Below are 19278 nucleotides of genomic sequence, written 5' to 3' on the forward strand. Positions count from 1 at the left end.
TTTACCTGCCCCAGCCACAGTGCCTTCTTCTCTGAGCACCAGTTAAAACCACATTATGCACTGCTTGTGCAGTTTCAGGGCTGAAGAAGAAGAGAAGAGATTGGATTTATACCCCGCCCGTCACTACCCAAAGGTGTCTCAGAGCGGCTTACAAACTCCTTTCCCTTCCCCTCCCTACAACAGACACCCTGTGAGGTGGGTGGGGCTGAGAGAACTCTGACACAAACTGCTCTTTTTCAAGGACAGCTGTGCCAGAGCTTGTGACTGACCCAAGGTCACATCAGCAGGTGCAAGTGGAGGAGTGGGGAATTAAACCTGGTTCTTCCCGATTAGAGTCCGCACACTTAACCACTACACCAAACTGGTGTCCCTGAGGACATAGTACTGCACATAAGTTAACTAGAAAAAAGGGTCTGGTCAATGTAACACACAGCCATGTTGTGAACGTCAAAGCAGAAAGCCTTGAGCCTGTGGGAAGCATGGGGTCCCTCACACCGATGGCTTGGCTGCTTTCCTGAAAAACAGTGAAGAGGGCTCCAGTTCTCTCTTTAAGTCTAAAAGAGCTATGGCTGCTACCCGTCCTACCTTCAAAAGGGATAGTTCTGGTTCAGAGGACATATATAGCAGCAGCAGCGCTACTGGAATGGATTGCAAAGGATATTTCACAAGCAGCCATCAGAAGGTAGGAGGGAGCCAGGATGGCATACCTAAGTGTTGGCTGGACTCCAAATAATCACCCACAAGTCTGATGAAGATACATGTGTTTAATAAAGTGCTCCAACAAAACTGGCCTTGTCACAGTTATGTGAGCACAATATAAAAATCAGTTTTTCTCTGAGCTGGTGGGTGTTAAAAACTTGCTTCCCTTCCACCAAACTATAGCCTCCCATCTTGTTTCATTTTCATCCTGCACTTTACGATTCCTCATCATCTTGCTGGTTTCTTTTCTGAAAAGACAACCGAGAAATTGATTAGATACCTTAAAGACAATTGCATTTAATGTTACAGCTACTTTCTAGAGAAGGTCAGTGCTGACAAATAAATAAATAAATAAATTTCTAGGGCACACTCTAAAGTAGCAGAAGTAGAATCTGATCCTTACTGGTTTTAGAAATTGAACAAAAATGAGATTTCTGTCGTCTAGTATTAGCAATTCAGATGCCCTCTGACCATCATCAACAAAGAGAATATTCACTCAAAAGCCACAGAATTCCAGAAAGCCTGGCAATTCTCAGAGGGCACTGAAACTCCATTTGTATTAACAGACAGTGCAATGAAATCTCCTTTTTTAAGTAGGGAAATTGAAATCTAATGGGTTCTGGTTGAGTAACTGAAGCCAACCACTATCCTCTAAACTGGTTCAAAGGTTGGCTCTTCAGAATAGAAATTTCCTTGTTCAAACATAACTGTTTAAATGGTGCAATGGATCATTAAATATTACACAGTTTTCTACTCAATGTCTTGATGCTGCTTGACCCAGCAATTTTTGCTGGGACAGAATGACTGAGTTAAGCAAGGCATGTTGCTAACGGACCAATGGACCTGCTGGCTTATGCCAAGACAGGACCAGAATAGCCTTTCCTGATCTTTGTTATAATCACCATTAACATAACAAGGTTCATTTTTATAATCCAGTTCTTTTTAACACTTGCTGGAGCCATAGAAAAAGCTCAGTAGAGGAATTCATAGCCCCTTGGAAAACTCTCCAAGATGCTACTACAATCTTTGGAGACAGATCTGTTATGATCCGAGGGCTCAAGCGTTTGGTGGCTTTTTAATTCAGAAAGACCACTAAAGTAGGTGTCCGCAGGTGTGCGGGCAGGAGAAAGTTTTATTCAGTTATGAATCATGTGGCCAGCACATCACTTTTATCATAATTAGAAAAATTTGTGCAGATGCTGTACCATGTTATACCCTGGGTACCCACCCTCAAGAAGCCTTTGTGAAGGCCAAAGGCTTGTCTTGGCAGTAGACCAAGTTGTGCTCTAATGCATACATAAATCACACAGCAAAATACTCCACCATAACTCTACTGATGTTCTTTCCTTTTCTGCAGTCTCCATCAACAGAACAATGGTGAAGGACCCCATGCAATGTTACTGTTGAGATTTCAATCTGCATTCTTTGACATGCCTATTTAAACTTTTCTTTGCACCTGCAGGGCACTATTAACCTCATTAACAGTGCATATAAGCAAATAATTGATTTTGAAAGAGAACTACTGTTTAAGAACCATGCCCCATTAGACAAGAACAAACTGGCAACTAGTTACCTCAGTGGAATATACTTGCAAGCCTGGCCTAAGGCTGACTGACGGCAGAGGCAGGTATCTGTTTTGAGTGCCTCCCTCCTCATGGCACACATGGATTTCTTTAGTCCAACAATCACTCTCAGCCCACCAAGGCTTTGGTGCTTTTTGCCTTCCGTAGCTGAAGACAAATCCTTCCATTAGAACATTTACTTACTAGTTTCAACAGGTCGATTAATTTGTGTACATCTTCTCCACTGGAAAGATCGACAAAATCTTTGGGGAGTCTGTAGCTGAGGTAGGGACTTGGCTGGACAGTGAGGTTACTGTTTGTGCAACGGAACGAGGGACAGTCCTAATGGTGATGGTGGGGAGAGGAAATAATCAGTTAGATTTACAATCAAGAAAGTAAATTTATTGTTTAAGACCGTTACTGTGTTTCTCTGAAATCTACAATGCCAAATAGGTAATCTGACAAAATCATAGGCTGCACATTGTTTTCTCTTACGTGGACATTGGGCTGGATCCTGTGAAGGATTTCAGCTGATGGACAGGGGCAATTCTCACCAATCCTGCCCCTCCTTCCACTACTTACCCCTCATACTATTTTGGGGGGTTGCCTATTCCCTCAGGAACAGCTTTTCGAGGGGCATTTTGGGCTGCATCAAGGGGGATGGAAGGTAAGGTAGCTGTGCTTTGAAGAAATGTGCAGTAGAACCCAAAGCACTGTTTTAGGAAATTATCTCAAGACAAGCAGGAACCTGTAAGGACTTGCACTGTACATCTCATTTCCCTTTCACTATTTCCTCTTTTCCTTCCTTGAAATTTGCCATAGCCTCTCCCCCTTTCCTGCCTCCTCTCTTTCCCATCCACCAGCCAACCTACCTTTCTCTCTTCACCATCTTTAGGTTTCTACCCCTGGCACCCTCTACCTGGGAAAACTATAGCTCAGCTGCACAGTGAGGAAACTGCTAGGACTTGCAAGGGGCATCCAATTTCCCTGGTCCCAAGCTTCCCCACACTATTTCCTCTTTCTCTCCACCTGGTAATCCCCATATCCTCACCCTTCTCTGCTTCCTTCTCTCCTCCCCACCCACCCAATTTTTACCTACTCCTCCATCTTCAACTATACTTAGTTATCCACCTCATTTATAGCCCACCTTTCTCCACAATGGTGATGCAAAGCAGCTTACATTACTCTCCTTTCCGCCATTTATCCTAAAAAAAAAATCCTTTGAGCCAGGGCAGACTGGAAATGAGTCCCTGGAAAACAGGCTCCTTTCTCACCCCAACCTGGCCCTGACCACCAAAGCAGGGAGGAAGAAGCAGTCTGCTTGATTCTGATATTCCGTCTGAAAGGGGGGAAGGGAAGGAGGGGAAACAGTCTGCCTTATATATATATTGGCCAGGTACTGCTTTCCTGGCATGCGTGGCCCAGGTTGGGGTAGGGAGGCCACTGGGTCACTTGGAAGCATCCTGGTGCTTTTAATGGCCAATAGGCCCCTGCCTGTGAGGCAAATTAGGCTGAGAATGTGTAACTGCAGGCGCAGCGGAGCCAAATGTGGACATAGCTGATGCCGGAGCGGACACGAGATTGCGCCCTAAGAACGGACCGCCGGGAAAAAGAAGCCACCACGATCCGTCTCGAACACCAGATGGAAGTGCCGACCCGAAGACCTCATAAGAAGACCTCGCAAAAAAAGTGCCGAGCCGGAGAAACAACAATGCCCACCACTAGGTTGCTGGTAGGTAGCCCCTCCCCCTCACTATGTGGCCATAGTTAGGGATAGTAACATTGAAACCTGTAAACCGCACAGAGACCCTCCGGGGTCAGGGCGGTCTAGAAATTGAAGCTATAAATAAATAAATAAATAAACTGGCCCAAGGCCACCCAGTGAGCTTCCAGGGCAGAATGGGGACTCGAGGTCCTAGTCTGAAACTCTAATCACTACACAACTTTTGAGGAGTGGCTGCTGTTGAACAGTAGCAAGCAGCCAGGCCTAGTTGACTCATGCAAGTCACCTGGTAGGAAGTCACCTAGTGGTTGTTGCTCTCTCAAAGGACAAAACAGCCCTGGAAAAGGTCCTGCCTACTCCCCCTGCCTTTACCTGACAGAAACCAAGGCTGGAACTGGCTGACAATACTGTTGTGGTTAGGTAGCAAAAGCCACTGATGGCATCCATTCTGCAAAGCCAAAGGCGCTCCTTTTAGGATTTTTTTAAACCCACATTTTTTTTTAGAGTTCAGATTTTTGTCAAAAGATTTATTTTGTCTCTTCACTGTTTCATTCTCCAGATATAAGTAGCCTCAGATTTGGCTGGGTTGACTATCCCCAACGTGATGTTTTGAGCTCATGGTTTCACTTCTGAGATGATCCCATCAGTGGCTAAAGACAACAGCATTTGGGGAGAAAGAATTCCCTGTGGAACCTATCAAATGCTGCTGGCAGATTCTCATTGAAACTGTCCACATGTGCCCTTTCACAGGATTGTATCAGAAAACACATCTAGGAGCACAAAATGTCAGCCTTAGCCCCATACCGCTTGTTCTCTCTAATAATATATTTGTTTCCAAGAAGACAAAATTATCTGTGTAGAAACTTCTATACAGCAAAAGAAATCCTGTTATCAAGACATCCAAGCTGACAGAAGCTTGGAAGACTAGCTTAATGGCTTTCTTGGCTACATGAAAAGTGTTTTCCTCTTACCTGTTCCATCACTGCTCCTTCACTCTGTTCATCTTTCAGGGTATTCCCAGAGAGCATCTCCTCCCATGTAAAGAGCAGGGAATCTGTTACTTCACCAAAGGGATTGAAATCAATTAGCCACACCCTTCCCTGAAGAAAAAGAAGAATATTAAAGGAAAAACATGTTTATTCACATGGAACAAGGTAAAAGAAAATTTAAAGCATAACAATGCCAGTCACCATCATAACTGTATACGTCATTTGATAACCGCCTACATTTGATAACATTTTCAGGCCTCAGTAAGGAAGATGCTGCACAGGACTGCTCTATCAGAGAAGGAATCTGTTCTTTGAGCTCATCCAAACAAGCACAGAAAGTTCAGTTACCCCATTCTTCTGTGTGTGTTCTTTCAAAAGACATCTTAGAAACAGATTAGAAGATGCCATAATTGGGAATCTTGCCATTTTTTCTACTACAAAACATTTGGAACTAGAGATAAATACTAATTAATCTCTAAGATTAATCATGCCCTAGAAATCTGTTTATAGCCAAGTAGCCCTAATTAAAATTCACAAGACTGAAGGGTGAAAGGAGGGGACAAGTACATAACAGACAAAAAGGGTGCTGCTCTGTCCTGAGTAGGGATGTGCATTTCGGGATCCCGAACCGAAAAAAAGCTGAAAATAACGTTTTTCGGCTTTTTTCGGCTTTTGCAATCCCGAAATGGCTTCCTATGCATTTTTCCGAATCCCGAAAAAATTCGGGAAACCCGAAAAATTCGGGTCCATTATAACCAATGGGGCCATTGAAGTCAATGGCAAAAAACCTCTTGAAACTTTGCGGGGGGCTGGGGGGGAGGGGGTAGAGCCTCCAAATTTGGACCGTGGCTGCTCAAGCCTCTCCCCGAAAGACCCCCAAAGTTTCGAGAAGATTGGTCCAGGGGGTCCGATTCCAGGGGCATCCAAAGAGGGTGCCCCCAGTCCCCCCAGATCAGCTTGCTGTATTCCCGGTTTGCCGCCGAAATTCGGCGGCAATGCATTTCAATGGGATTTTAACCTTCTGCTTTCTTTTGGACAGCATGTTTGCAAACTTTTGCCAGACCAGCCAGCCCCAGCCACACTGCAGCAGAGAAGAACCATACAAGTGCCCCCCCACAACCTGTGCCGCCAAACTGGGTGCCCAAAACCCCAAAACCAACACAACTTGGCTCAAACCAAAGAATCTCTCTACAGCAGCAGCACTGAGGTAGCATGTCTGTGCATTACCAATGCCAGACAGACAGGCCCAGCAGCAGGACCAGAGCAATCTGCCCCCCCCACAACCTGTGCCAAGGTGCAACCAATCAGTGCCCAGACCAACTTGGTGCAAACCAGAGAATTTCTGCAGACAGCAGCAGCAGCCCACAGACTGAGGGAGCAAGCAAGTGCATGCCAGCCAGGCCCCAGCATTGCAACAGAAGAACAAGAGCAATCTGCCACCTGTGCCAGGCCAGCCAGGTTGCCATGCCAGTCAGTGCCCCAAAACCAGAACTAGGTCAAACCAGAGAATCTCTCCAGACTGCACTGGAGCGGCAGCACACAGGCTGAGGGAGCATGTATGTGCATCGCCAATGCCAATGCCAGCCAGCCAGGCCCAGCAGCAGAACCAGTCCACCACAAGTGTGCCAATGTGCCAGTGCCCAAAAAACCCCAAAAGCAAAACAATCTCTCCCCTCTGCAGTGGCAGCGGCCTACATAGGGGAGCATGTTTGCTAATGGCAGCCATGCCCAGCTGCAGAACCAGAGCAATCTCAACTTCCCCCCAACAACCTCTGTGCCAGTCACCCAACTTACTGGACTCAGTCCAAACCTGAGGATTTCTGCAGTATAAATGAAGGGGGGGGCAGGCAGGGCCTGTGCAAGTGACGTGAGCAATCACTAGGGGTGTGCGTGCGAATCCCCACTCAGCGCACCTGAAGAGAGGCAAAGGGAGGCCAGAGGAACCCAGATGCCCCCAAATTAGAGTGGCTGCCAACTCTCCAGGTGGTGCCCAAAGATTGAGATAGGATGATTCCCAGGTTGGGGAATCATCCAGAGGGGTCCCACGTATGCTACCTCTAGGAAGGTGGCAGCAAGGAAGTAAGATAGCTCCACCCCCACCGGGCAGGGGCAGGCAGGCAAAAACATCCCGAGCCACACAGCGGCTGGCTTGTGGGTCTCCCCGCCCCGTTCCCAGCAATGCAGGAGGTTTTGGGCAAATTGTTGAGAGTGGGGGGTTGGTCAATGGTAACAATCCTTTTTTAGCCTGTGGCCAGTGGCCACCTTTGGATTTCCAAAGCGGAGCGGACTAGTAGTCATCTCTCCTTACAGTCTCTCCTGGCCATGGAGCAGGCGGGCTGGGTGTGGTTGGGGGGAGGGGCGTGCAGTGCACAGGTTCTGCTGCTGTCCCCTTCCCTGAACAGGGGACCAAGCCCGACTCCCAAGTTCCCAATCCCAACTCCTTTTCAGCCTCTGGGCAGCCCACCTTTGGATTTCCAGAGCAGGCTAGGCAACAAGCGCTTCTGGGCATGGAGGAGGGGCCTCTGGGGTTGTAAGGGAGACGTCTCTGTGTGACTCTCCTGCACTGCTGGGAACGGGGCGGGGGGACCCACACAAGCCAGCCACTGTGTGGCTCGGGAAGTTTTTGCCTGCCTGCCCCTGCCTGGTGGGGGTGGGGCTATTTTACTTCCGTAGTCGCTGCCACCCACTCACTGGATTCACAATCACAAGCCAACGTCTTCCTAGAGGTATCATATGGTGGGACCCCTCGGGATGATTCCCCAACCTGCTCAACCACTCTTACAGTTAGGAAGTTTCTTCTGATATTTAGCCGGTAACGACTCCTTGTAATTTCACAAGGGCCATGACTAAAAAAAAGTTGAGAACCCCTGCACTACACCATACTGGCTCTCAAACTTGAAATATGCCACAGAGAAACTGAGAAAATTATTATAGAGCCCAGTCACTGTTGCCTTCCCCAAATAAGGCAGAAAAAAGTGTGGACATGAGTTTTCCAGGAAGACTGCCTTAGGTATTAAAAAACATTCATTCATTCCCCTACAGCAACACAGGCTTCCTGACTAATCTACAATTTCTATCTTCTATCCTATGATGAAGAACTGCTTTTCCTTGACTTCTGGTTTATGGCGGCGCGTTCGCGGACCTATTCCTCGGACCTCCCGAGATAGGTTTGTGCTCCAGCCGGGGGAAGGGGCCACGCAGGATCGTGGACCCCCCAGGGGCTCGGGGAAGAGTCCTGGGCCAGGGAACTTTAAAGAGGCGACCTTTTCAAGGGCGGAATGCCCGAGAATTGAGGCGCCTCTCTGTTCCAGTGGTTCCCCGGGTGGCGAGACCGTATGGCACTAGCAACGCTGGCCGGGTCAAACGAAGAAGATCCAGCGACTGAAATGATCCAGAAAACGAGGTCGGAAGACCAGCAATGAACGTGAGTCATTACAAAGCGATTTGAAACTAAAGAAGCTCCCTTAACCTGAATACTGAGCGGAAGAGGCGAGCGGTGGGGGGGACACCTCCCGCACGATGCCCACAAGTACGAACTCTAATAAACGCGAGAGGGAGGGGAGCGGAAGAAAACGTGCAGGGATCTGTCTAGAGGCACTCACCTGAAGGATTTCAAACGCTTTGGTGCATATTCAGGGACCTTCGCATAGTTCCGAAAAGTAAACAATCAGACAAGATGGCGGGGAAGGACAAAGACAGACTGTTAAAAACAAAAGGACCAAAGAGTCCTAGAACGGAAGTGGCTAGCGATACAACTAAGGCTGTAGCAGAGTGTATGTGCCCTCTGCTGGAACAGTTGAATATTTTTAAAGACCAGATGGCAAAGGTGACAGAAAGCATAACTGCAACACAAACGCAGTTAGGAGACATGATACAAGTTATGAAGCAGGATGCTGAAAAAATAAAGGAGGTGACTGCAACCACGAAAAAAGTAAAAAAGAAGGTGGAAAAGCTGGAAGAAAAGACAACATCTTTGGAAGATCAGATGCTGCAAGTACAAATGGATAAGGCCAACATGGTTCTTCGCTTCCAAGGCCTGCCAGAAAAACCGGAGGAGAATCTTAAAGAAATGATGTGCGAGCTGTTAGCCCCAGTGACAGAAATGAAACCAGAATTGCTGTCAAACAAAATGGATGTGGTCTATAGATCATATTCAGGATATATAAAAAAGAATAATCTGCCTGGGGAAATTGTGATAAGAGTCTCTAAGAGACATGTGAGGGATTGGACTTCGCGAATGGCGGACGCATCTTCGGAACGCTCCTGAAGTCGTCTCGCCAAGGGGGGGAATCCGCACAAGCGGAGACCCCAAAGAGCCCCAGGCAGGGGGCTCCAATCCGGGGCGCACAGGGGATGAGCCTCTTTATCAGCCGGATGGTCGGAAATTGAGGCTCGCCCCATGCCCCAATGGCCCTAGCTGCGGCAGTGCCCCGTACGGGGACTAGCAGAGCCGCCGGTCGTCACCGGGTGATAAAGCGGATGAGCGTTTAAAAGAAGATTTTCGGCCATAACTGTGAGTTGCCAGTTGGAATGGGAGAAAAAGAATCGAGCGCGTTCCCCCCCTTTTTTGAAAAACTGCAAGGGAGGAGGGAGGAGATTCCCCCCCTACCCTGTGAAACAAAGACTGATTTAACAGGAAGAGAGGGGGGGAGTGAAAATTGAAAAGAGCAGTGTTACCTCTTGGTGAATTGTTAGAAGAGACACAGGGAATCTCATTTTGTAGCCGCGCAGCACGAACTTTTAAAAAGTAAACAAAAAACCAAGATGTCGAGCCAGAAAAAGTTTCAGGACAAGCCGGCAAAGAAGCTGGGAGGAACTTCCGATGCTGGCTCCCGCCTCTTGGAGCCAGCTGTCAATCAACAGGAGAGCGACCTTCTGCGCCGTCTGCTGGAGCAAATGCAAAAGCTCAACCAAACATTGACAAATATGGAAGGTGTCCTCAGTACCCAGCAGACTCAGTTAAACGATACAGCCAAGAAAATGGAAGAAATCGCGCAAAAGTGCCTGGTCTCAACAGAAGATACTCAAAAGGTCAAGAAAAAGGTAGACAAAATAGAAAAACACCAGGAGATGCAAGATAAAAAGTTAATGATGCTTCAAATGGAAAATCAAATTTGACTCTCCATTTCAGGGCATAAAAGAATTGGAAAAAGAGGATCTCCGAGGCATTTTAGCGGAAGCTTTGGCAACACTCACCGGCTGGGAAGCGGAAAAAATAAGCGAGGAAATGGATCTGGTTTACAGAGCCTATTCCAATTTTACAAGGTTGAAAAACCTGCCGGCAGAAGTGGTGGTCAAGTTTACAAAGCAGAAAGTTCGGGATCAAATATTAAAAGCATCTTCATCAATGCCCATGAAGATTGGAGAGCAGACAATTAGGATCTTGAAGGATGTTCCATTTGAAATTCGAATGAAAAGGAAAGCATACAAGGGACTGACCTTATTCTTGCAGAACCACCAAATCAATTATCGCTGGTTGATTCCAGAAGGACTTACTTTCAAGTTCAAGGATAAAAGGGAGAAGATTGACTCCATTTTCAAAGCTCAAGACTTTTTGAAGAGGCACGCCGGCTCGGAGGAAGCAGCATTCGCCAAATGGGAGGAATTGGACAGTGACAGAGACAGCGGCTCGGAGGGGGAAGTCAGGACCCCGGAAGATAAAGGAGCAGGAAAGGGTCCATCATACAATCTGAGAGACGTGAAAGGGAGGCTGCCCAGACCATGAAGACAAGTTCGGAAAGCGCACGAAAAGACTTTACTAACAAAAACCAGAGGGACACTACTAATCCATTAACAGTTTTTATTTTCTTTACAGGTAAAGATGAAAGACGATTGACAACTCACAGAAGAAGCCAAAAGAAGATTTGTGTATCACTAGTAAAAGATTAACATACTAATATTAATATCACCCAAACTTTTCTTTATCCCACTATATACCCCCCTCTTATATGAAAAAAAGAATAAACTCTCTCCTTTTTAGGAGAGTCAATTAAAAAAAAGAGAGAGAGACATGTGAGGGATGCAATCCTGAAAGCGGTGTCTGGAGTTCCCTTGAAAGTGGGAGAAAGTGTTATCAGAACGCTTAAGGATATTCCATTTGAAGTGAGACAACGTAGAAAGAAATACAAGGAGTTGGTGCTTTTTCTTCAGACCAATCAAATTTGATATAAATGGTTATTTCCGGAGGGAGTCACTTTCAAGATGAAAGATAAAAAAAGAAAAGACTGACTCTGCCTTAAAAGCTAAAGAATTTTTGAAGATTCAGCTGGGAAAAACAGAGGAGGAACAAAAAGAAGAGGACAGCAAGTCTAGCGGCGAGCTGGACTCTGAGTCTTCCGGAGAGGACTCTGGATAAAAAGGGGGTGGCTGCCCCAAAAAGTCCTTATAAGCTTCGGAAAAGGCGTGGAAGAGAGAAGTAAAGGCTGAAGGACTTTGAATTGTGCCTGAGAAGATGAGGAGAAATGGTTGGGGAGGGTTTTGCGGCTAGACAGGGAAGTGAGAAAAATTTAGAAAAGAAAAGATATTGTTAATGATTGACTCAATTTGTTTTATGTTAAATAGAAGGGAAGACTAAAAGTAACTAAGCTATTGAAGATCTTCTTTCTTTGGGTTTTAGTTAGATGTGGGTTTCTTTTCTTTATCCCGTAAGTGTAGTCCCTCTCCCTGTTTTTCTGTAGTAGTTTTTGTAGTTTATATAAAAAATTAAAAAATCCCCTCCGGGGGCAAAAACCCCAAAACAAAACAGAACTGCTTTTCCTTCATTAAATCATTCAGGTGTTACGGAGTTAAAGCAAATTGTACTAAAACAAAACACTCCAATACAGTAGTAACTAAGGGTGTACATTTGGAGTAAACTGAGCCAAATAAATACCGAGATCTGTATTTGGCTACAGATATAGCTGAGCCTGAAAAAAGCTAATTTTATTTGGCTTTTATTCAGGTTAATTAAGCTATACTGAAACCGAGCTGCCACCCATTTAAACCTAACAGCTGACAGGCGAAGCTGCCAGTCAGCTGTTCGGTTTAAATGTCTTCCCTTTCCTTCCCGAAATTAAACTCGTCAGTTCCACTCCTCTCAGTTCCAAGCCCAGGGGAGTGAAACTGACCACTTTAATGTTGGAAGGCATGCCTTCTCTTTCCTTTAAACATGCCTTTCTCTCTCTGTTTCCTTTCCCAGCCTCCCCACCGTGGGGAGGGAAAGAAAGGAAAGGGAAGACATTTAAATGTGCCGTATCTCTCTTTCCTTTCTCAGCCGCCCTTCTGCAGCGGGGTGGCTGGAGAAAGAAAGGGAAGGCATTTAAACATGCCTTCTCTCCCTTCCTTCCTGCCACTTCCACTAGTCACTTTCACTCCCCTCCACTAGTCAGGTTTAAATGGCCTAAACCTAACAGCTGTCCGGAGGGGAGTGAAACTGACCAATGGAAGTGGCTGGGCAGCTCAAGGAGGGAAGCGAAGGCTTTTAAACATGCCTTCTCACTCTCCCTTCACTCCCCATGGGTATAATAAGACCCAAATACATTCAGAAATACCACATATTTCCTGAGTGGGAATATTGTACTCGTATCAGTACTTGGGAAATTCATTATTTACCCATATTTTTCAGGTCTGATATACCCAAATCTGAAAAATACCATTTTTTTCTAGTACACCCCTAGTGGTAACAACAACCAGGTTTCTGCTGAGATACTTCCTCTTTCAGAACTTTGCAGCAGTTACAAGAGAAAGCCACCAACCATACCAGAGAGTTTCTGGGGAATGACTGCTTCTACAAAAGGCAGAAGCAACAATATGATCAGTTTTAGAAACTCTTGGCCATTTAAGCACCAAAAAGGTCACCTTGAATAAAGCATTTACTTAGCCAAAAGAGGTGTGTGAAAAATGTAGGCAGAGGTGAAAAGCAAGATTGGACAAGACATGCTCACTCTGACAATTCGGCATTTATAGGAATGCAGCCCAGTTAGTTTATAAACAAAGGCTATTAGGTTTTGATGATCAACAGGGAGTGACAAAAAAGAATACAAACACAAGATAATGACTTTACAGGCAATAGTTGTCCAGACCAGCGAAATTCTATTTGCCTGTATGGGTGTGGAGGGAGGCAAATAATAAGCCTCCAGTATTTTCTTCTTCATCACAACAATGGGCCTACAGGTTGTGTGGCTCGGAGCCAATTTACATAACCATCAGATTTATTAAATCAACTGTAGTGCTACAGGTCGTGGGATTGCATGTATGAATGCTCTCCCCGCCCAAACCTCAGGCACAAAGGGAATAAACAAGGCACAGAAAAGAGCTTAACCAAGCATTCTTCCTGCTATACTACACTTAGGAAGGTTGATGGGGGAAACAAACACCCCAGAAGTCATACATCCTAGGAAAAGCTTTGCTACACGTTTCCACTGATTGCATAAATCGGTCCTAAATATGGCAAGGCAGTTTTAGGCTACAGTTTAAAGTCTTTCTGTGACCAGCAGTTTTAAACAACTCCTTCCAACAGCTATACCTCTCTTTAATTCATTCATGTGTTTTATCCACATTAGTCTATTCCAGGAACAAGACCATTGGAGAAGCTAAGACTATCTTGCAATCACAGAGATGCAACAGGAGTTTTGACCAGAGAATCTATGAAAGACCATTTTCCTTTTGGTTATTTTAGGATTACGCACTACAGTGGTTTATCTTGCCTGCCATGGCAGAACCCAAGGCTAAGATATATTTCTCCTCATCTCACAGGGGGTACTACCGGTAGTTTTTGTACAGAACAAATATAACCAAGGAATAGTGCAAAACCAACAAGGCTACTGTTCACTTACCCAGCTGTCCCTGTAGACATCAAACACAACTGAAAAAAGGAGGAAAAACAAGAAGCTGAACAGGTACCTTTACTGTGCTTATAGAACACAAAGCCAAAGCTCAAGGCTGCTTCCTTTGCTCGCAGGCCAAGGCCCCCTTCCTAACATTATACAGGCAGCCCGGGAAGCATGCAAGCACAGCACCTTCCTGCATCACCAGACTAAAGTGAGAGGCTCTGAGCTGCATGACAGGAATGTCCCTCTCTGCCAGCTTTACCCTGCTTGGAAAGCAAGACTCCCCCTGGCAAAGGGAAGAAAAGGGTGGACAACAGCAACTCCCCCCCCCCCAGGCATCACAATGCAAGGAGGCAGCCATAGATGTTTAAAATGGGCACCTGGAAATGTAAAGTACAAAAGCACTATACTTGCATTTGCAAACACATCTATAAATGCAAAATTTGAGTCCAGTGGCACCTTTAAGACCAACAAAGTTTAATTCTGAGTACAAGCTTTCATGTGCATGCACGCTTCTTCAGATATATGAAGAAGTATCTGAAGTATCTGAAGAACTGTGTATGCACATGAAAGCGTATACTCAAGATTAAACTTTGTTGGTCTGAAAGGTGCCACTGGACTCAAACTTTGTTCTGTTGCTTCAGACCAAGACGGCTACCCACCTGAATATATAAATGCAGGTACACTAAACAGGGATCCAGGCTATGGCTCTTTTGCTAGTCTACACCCGGTGACAAATCTGAGTTTGCTACTATGGCCTTTAGTAAATAACACGAGGTTGGGGGTGGAATAAAGAATTCCATGATCACCATCATAACATGGATTGTATTGGATGTCTCTCTTAGCACTTTTATTACCATTTTACTGATTTTATTTATTCACACACTTATAGCCCACTTCCCTTCCTCAGTGGAGACCCAAAGTGGCTTACAACATTCTCCCCTTTCTCCATTTTGCCCTCACAACAGTCCCGTGAGTTAAGCTGGGTTGAGAGTGTGTGACTGGCCCAAGGTCATCCAGCAAGCTTTCATGATTGGGGATTTGAACTTTGTCTCCCCCAGATACTAGTCCAGCACTCTAACCACTACACCACAGTGACTTTTATTTTACTCTTGCCATCTTTCAAGAGGGATAATTTTCCCCATTCCACAGTGCTAGGGACCACAGCAAACAGAATGGAGTATCCCTCTCTGGTTGAGCTAACACACTGAGGAGTGGGGCCCAATCATTTGAATCCTACTGAATTGCAACTGAATTTCAGCCTACTTAAACTTACTGGGATTTTATCCTGTGTTACAAAGGTATGATTTTCTGGTTAAATGCACTTGCTATATAATGGTTTATTTTTAGTCTTTGCTGAGGCAGGATAGCCCTGTACAGGAAATTCATGGAGACATTGACCTCCCTCGACTGTCAGGAATTTCCTGTGAAACATTCCCAGAAAATTCTGTCCCCAACCCAGTTAATTGAGAGTGTCATGTTATTCCCTTTCTGGATATCAGAACAGTCTCAACTGATTAAATTCAAATGTTCCTCCAGTACAGCCTGTAAAATTATAGCTCTGTAAATAAATGTATTTTCATGGACCAAATAGCAGTTTATCTGAAAAACCACTGGACAACTTCTGGGTCATTAAAAAACTATCATACATTCATATGTGTGACTGAACCATATATAACCAGGCCCATAATCTCTCACAAATTGAATATCACCATGTACAGCTAAGCCATACAGGAGATGAACATTTTGTGAAGAGCTTTATAAAGCCACAATGGAAGTCACAAGCATTTGATTCTTTCCTTCTTGAGGCATAACAAAATGCCAGCTGTAGTCTTTCTGAAACCTCACTCTAAGAAACTGTGCGTGCACAAAGGAAGTGTCTTTGAAACTTCTAGTGCAGCTTTTCACAAGGCTGAACAACTTTAAAGTGAACCACTGCTTGCCTGAACACAGGGCAAGCAGCTGCATTAGAAACTTCAAATTATACATGTGACTACATGCATGATTCCCTCCTTCCTGTTTCCATACTTATTTACTGAACCTGTAACTTCTGGTTTGTTGGATGATTTCATTGGCACCTGGCCTGGCTATTTTCGGCAGATGGCATCCACCAAGATCAGCAAGTAGAACAGCAGGGCATTCCAGTCCCCAGAATCAATTTTAAAGACAACCTTTAACTTCTAAAAAGCACCAGTTCTTTTCTAGTGTTAGTTAAAATGATACTCACAGTCTTCATCAAAGAATTTATATTGTATGTGTTTCTTGAAAAACTCCTGTATACATCTACAGATCTCTTCTTTTTGTTTAGAGATGTGCTCGTAGTACTGAGTGTAGTCCCGCTGAGATATACCTGCCAAGAAAAATCGTATCAGCCATGCATTGCTAGTGTAATGAGCAGAAATGGTGTCCACAGTGAGAAGCCTGAAATGTGGTTCCTATGTAGGCTTGCCAAGTCCCCCTGGGGGGCAGGGAAACCCCGCCCCAGAGGCCTGTTCCCTGCCGCTGGCGGATCGGGCCCTGGGGGGAACCCCACCCCCAAAGCACGCAACATGCATGTCACTTCAGGGTGACGGGATTGCGGCACGCGCAAAGCACGCACGCACACACTCCCAGAGCTGGGCTGGAGTCTCCCGCTCCAGCCCAGCTATGGATTTGGCAACCCTATTCCTATGGGATTTCTTTTGACAGACAGAAAGACAGCTCACCATTTATTCTTTTTCCTTACTGACACCCACAAAGGCCTCAGGTAGGTTTTTTTAAAAAAGGCAGTTCCAATGGAATGTAAACCAAAGTTGAATTGTTTATAAATAATCCCTTTTCTGTTATTAAAAAAGCTTCTAACACTGGGTATTAGGCACTACTGCTGAGATACAATGCCTGAAAGTTTCTCGCTGAAAGTACTTGAAATTTGGCAGGACTTATTTTAACAAGACATTGGCATCAAGGAGGAAGCCATTTCTGCCTTGCACATCCTTAGAGAGCAAGCCTAAGCAGATCTACTCACTATCCTACTCAAGTCTATGTAATGGGTCTTACTACTTGGCACAAGTAAGGAAAAAATGAGTGGAATCAGCTTTTCTTTCCTGAGCAGATAATCTTCCTCCTGGTACAAAACCCATGAAAGAAACCTGCATGCTTCCACAAATAATAATTTCTTTTTGTCCTCCCCCCCCCCTTTTCTCCAATGAACTCAGAGCAGCACTTTGGCCTCACCACTTCTCTCATGAGATAGGCAAGTGAACAGACAGTGACTTGCCAAGGTCAGCCATTGCATAACTCTGACCCAAGTAGGCTGCTGCCATTCCAAATGTGGGCAGCTCTCTCTTATCTGACAGCCTGAGTGGGGCAGTGATTAGTACCAGGCCCAGGTTCAAATCCCTGCTCACCCTGAAACTCACAGTTGGACCTTAGGCCAGTCACTCTCTCTCTGCTTAACCGACCTCATAGGATCATTGTGAGGAATAAAAAGAGAAGAGGGGGAATATACACCACCTTGAGCTCCTTGCAGGGAGAGAATGAAAGAACAAAGTGTTGTGGTTGCTACCAGTCCAGACAACCTGACAAACCCAGAAAGCACACTGATGTAACAATTACAACAGCCTGCTGCATTTTTTCCACATGCAGTACAAGGCACTGGCAGGGTGATAGAGGAAAAAAATACATACAGTTGAATCTGAAAGCCACTGTTATTCAAACAGTAAACTATGCTAAGTTCAGCTTACCAGAAGGTCTTGAAGAAGACTTTACTAGAAAACTAACTTTATCTTATTAAGTAACGGCAGAGGTGAAAATGTCAATTGTTGAAGATACCGACCAGATTTTTAAATCTCTGACCAAGAAATATGGCTAACTGAAACAAAGTATAGCCTGTATGTAAGGCCTAGGGATTAGGTAAGTAGTACCATGGAGATTCTGGAGACAGCCAGAGCATCGCTCAATGTGCTTACGTCACATCCAGGTTTTTGGATGGAGATGACATGTCAGGCAATGTCATTTCTGCCCCTGGACCTTTCTTCTGCTGGTCCAGACACCAAGGGCTGGCCCACCAGTGGGAGCCCTCCTGCCATCAGCAGGCTTCTGGCAACCCTAATCAAGCCTCAGATTCTGAACAACTTTAAAAAGAGAGAGGGAGAGATCCCACCAAGAAGACATGAGCCCATTCTAAGTACCGTAACAGCCAAAAAGGGATGGTGGACAGATCATGCTGCACACTCTTGAAGAAGAGGGTTACACCACTTATTGCAAACAAAACTTAAAAGCCACAGTGAAACAAGAACTATTCCCAACATACTCACCTATAAGCTTGTTTTCCTTTACAAAACACCTGAATTCTGCTCCAGGAATTAATTCACACCATTTTCGGAGCACGAGCTGTTGGAGGGAAAAAGGATCAAACAAAGTATTTCAAAATTATTCATTGCTACAAAATACAAACATGTCCTCAACATCACTTATATTAGCAAGCCAACCAAAGAACTGAAATATCTTGAGAGCAATCTTAAGCAGGTCTAATCAGAAGTAACTCCGTAACTCCTATCTTATTCAATCAGACTTATTCCCAGGGAAGTGTTCTTCAGACTGTAGCCTTTGTTGCTTTTTTCACTTTGAGAAATGGTGACTTTGGTCTTCCTACACCTCCATTAAGAACATCTGCTGCTGCAAGAGGTTGTCAAACCCATCTTAAAAGGCAGTTAGAAAAAGCCCAAAAAGATAAACCCATCAGTAGCTAACTGGAGCCTCCACCAGAAGAAGAAGAAGAAGAAGATTTTATTGTATTTAGCCATGGGCCATTACAAACCACAGACAAAGAAGAACACACTAAAACTTTAAAATTGTATAAAATAAGATACAGTCCAACATTATAAATCCATAAAATCGAGGTTATGAACAGTTAATTAATTCACAACATACCCACTAAAATCAGTATTGGCTAGAAGCAGCGTTGGCCCGTATTTTCCTTGCAGCCAAGGCAAATAAAGCCATTCTATTGGATACATCGGCATTGGCATCGGCTAGCAAAAATATAATCTTCTCTGGGACTGAATAAAAGCTTAAAACTGATAAAATACCAGATAAAAATTTTGACCTAGGCTGGGAGTACAATGAGCAATCAAAAATGTAATGGGAGAGATCCTCAATAGCAGAAGAGCCACAAATACATAAACGCTGTGCCTTAGGTGTTCTATTATAACGGCCGACCAACAAGGCCGTAGGCATTGATTCAAAGCGCAAAGATGTAAACGCTGCTCTAAGGTTATGATTATCTATATTAACCAGATAAGGTGATCTAAAATGATCATTCTTAAATGATTTAAACCAGGTAGCAGACTGTGTTTTTAAAATTAAGTGTCTATCTAGCAGAGCATCATGCTTAAATACCCATTCTCTGAGATCTGAGTTATTTGTTGAGGAGCTAAGGAGGTCGTCAGGAATGGAATATCTTAGTAGTAAGTTATTGAGGAAACAAGAACGATCTAAGTCTTTAGATAGCATTGAAT

The 19278-nt window shown here is 44.8% G+C and overlaps 1 protein-coding gene across 2 annotated transcripts in view; it reads right to left on the reverse strand.

Annotated features, from left to right (window-relative positions):
* Nucleotides 1-693: 693 nt before the first annotated feature.
* The window catches only part of CDC123 (cell division cycle 123), a 47439-nt gene continuing 28854 nt past the window's right edge, over nt 694-19278 (reverse strand). For both annotated transcript variants that reach the window (XM_015411973.1, XM_015411964.1), the window contains exons 9-14: nt 18076-18151; nt 16008-16130; nt 13787-13815; nt 4956-5084; nt 2466-2603; nt 694-947 (exon numbers count right to left, since the gene is read on the reverse strand). In XM_015411973.1, the coding sequence (XP_015267459.1) occupies nt 915-947; nt 2466-2603; nt 4956-5084; nt 13787-13815; nt 16008-16130; nt 18076-18151 (528 nt within the window). In that variant the 3' untranslated portion in view covers nt 694-914. The remainder of the gene's footprint in view (nt 948-2465; nt 2604-4955; nt 5085-13786; nt 13816-16007; nt 16131-18075; nt 18152-19278) is intronic.

Source organism: Gekko japonicus, unplaced genomic scaffold (genome assembly GCF_001447785.1).
Source record: "Gekko japonicus isolate JY-2015 unplaced genomic scaffold, Gekko_japonicus_V1.1 scaffold679, whole genome shotgun sequence".
Taxonomy (NCBI): Eukaryota; Metazoa; Chordata; class Lepidosauria; order Squamata; family Gekkonidae; genus Gekko; species Gekko japonicus.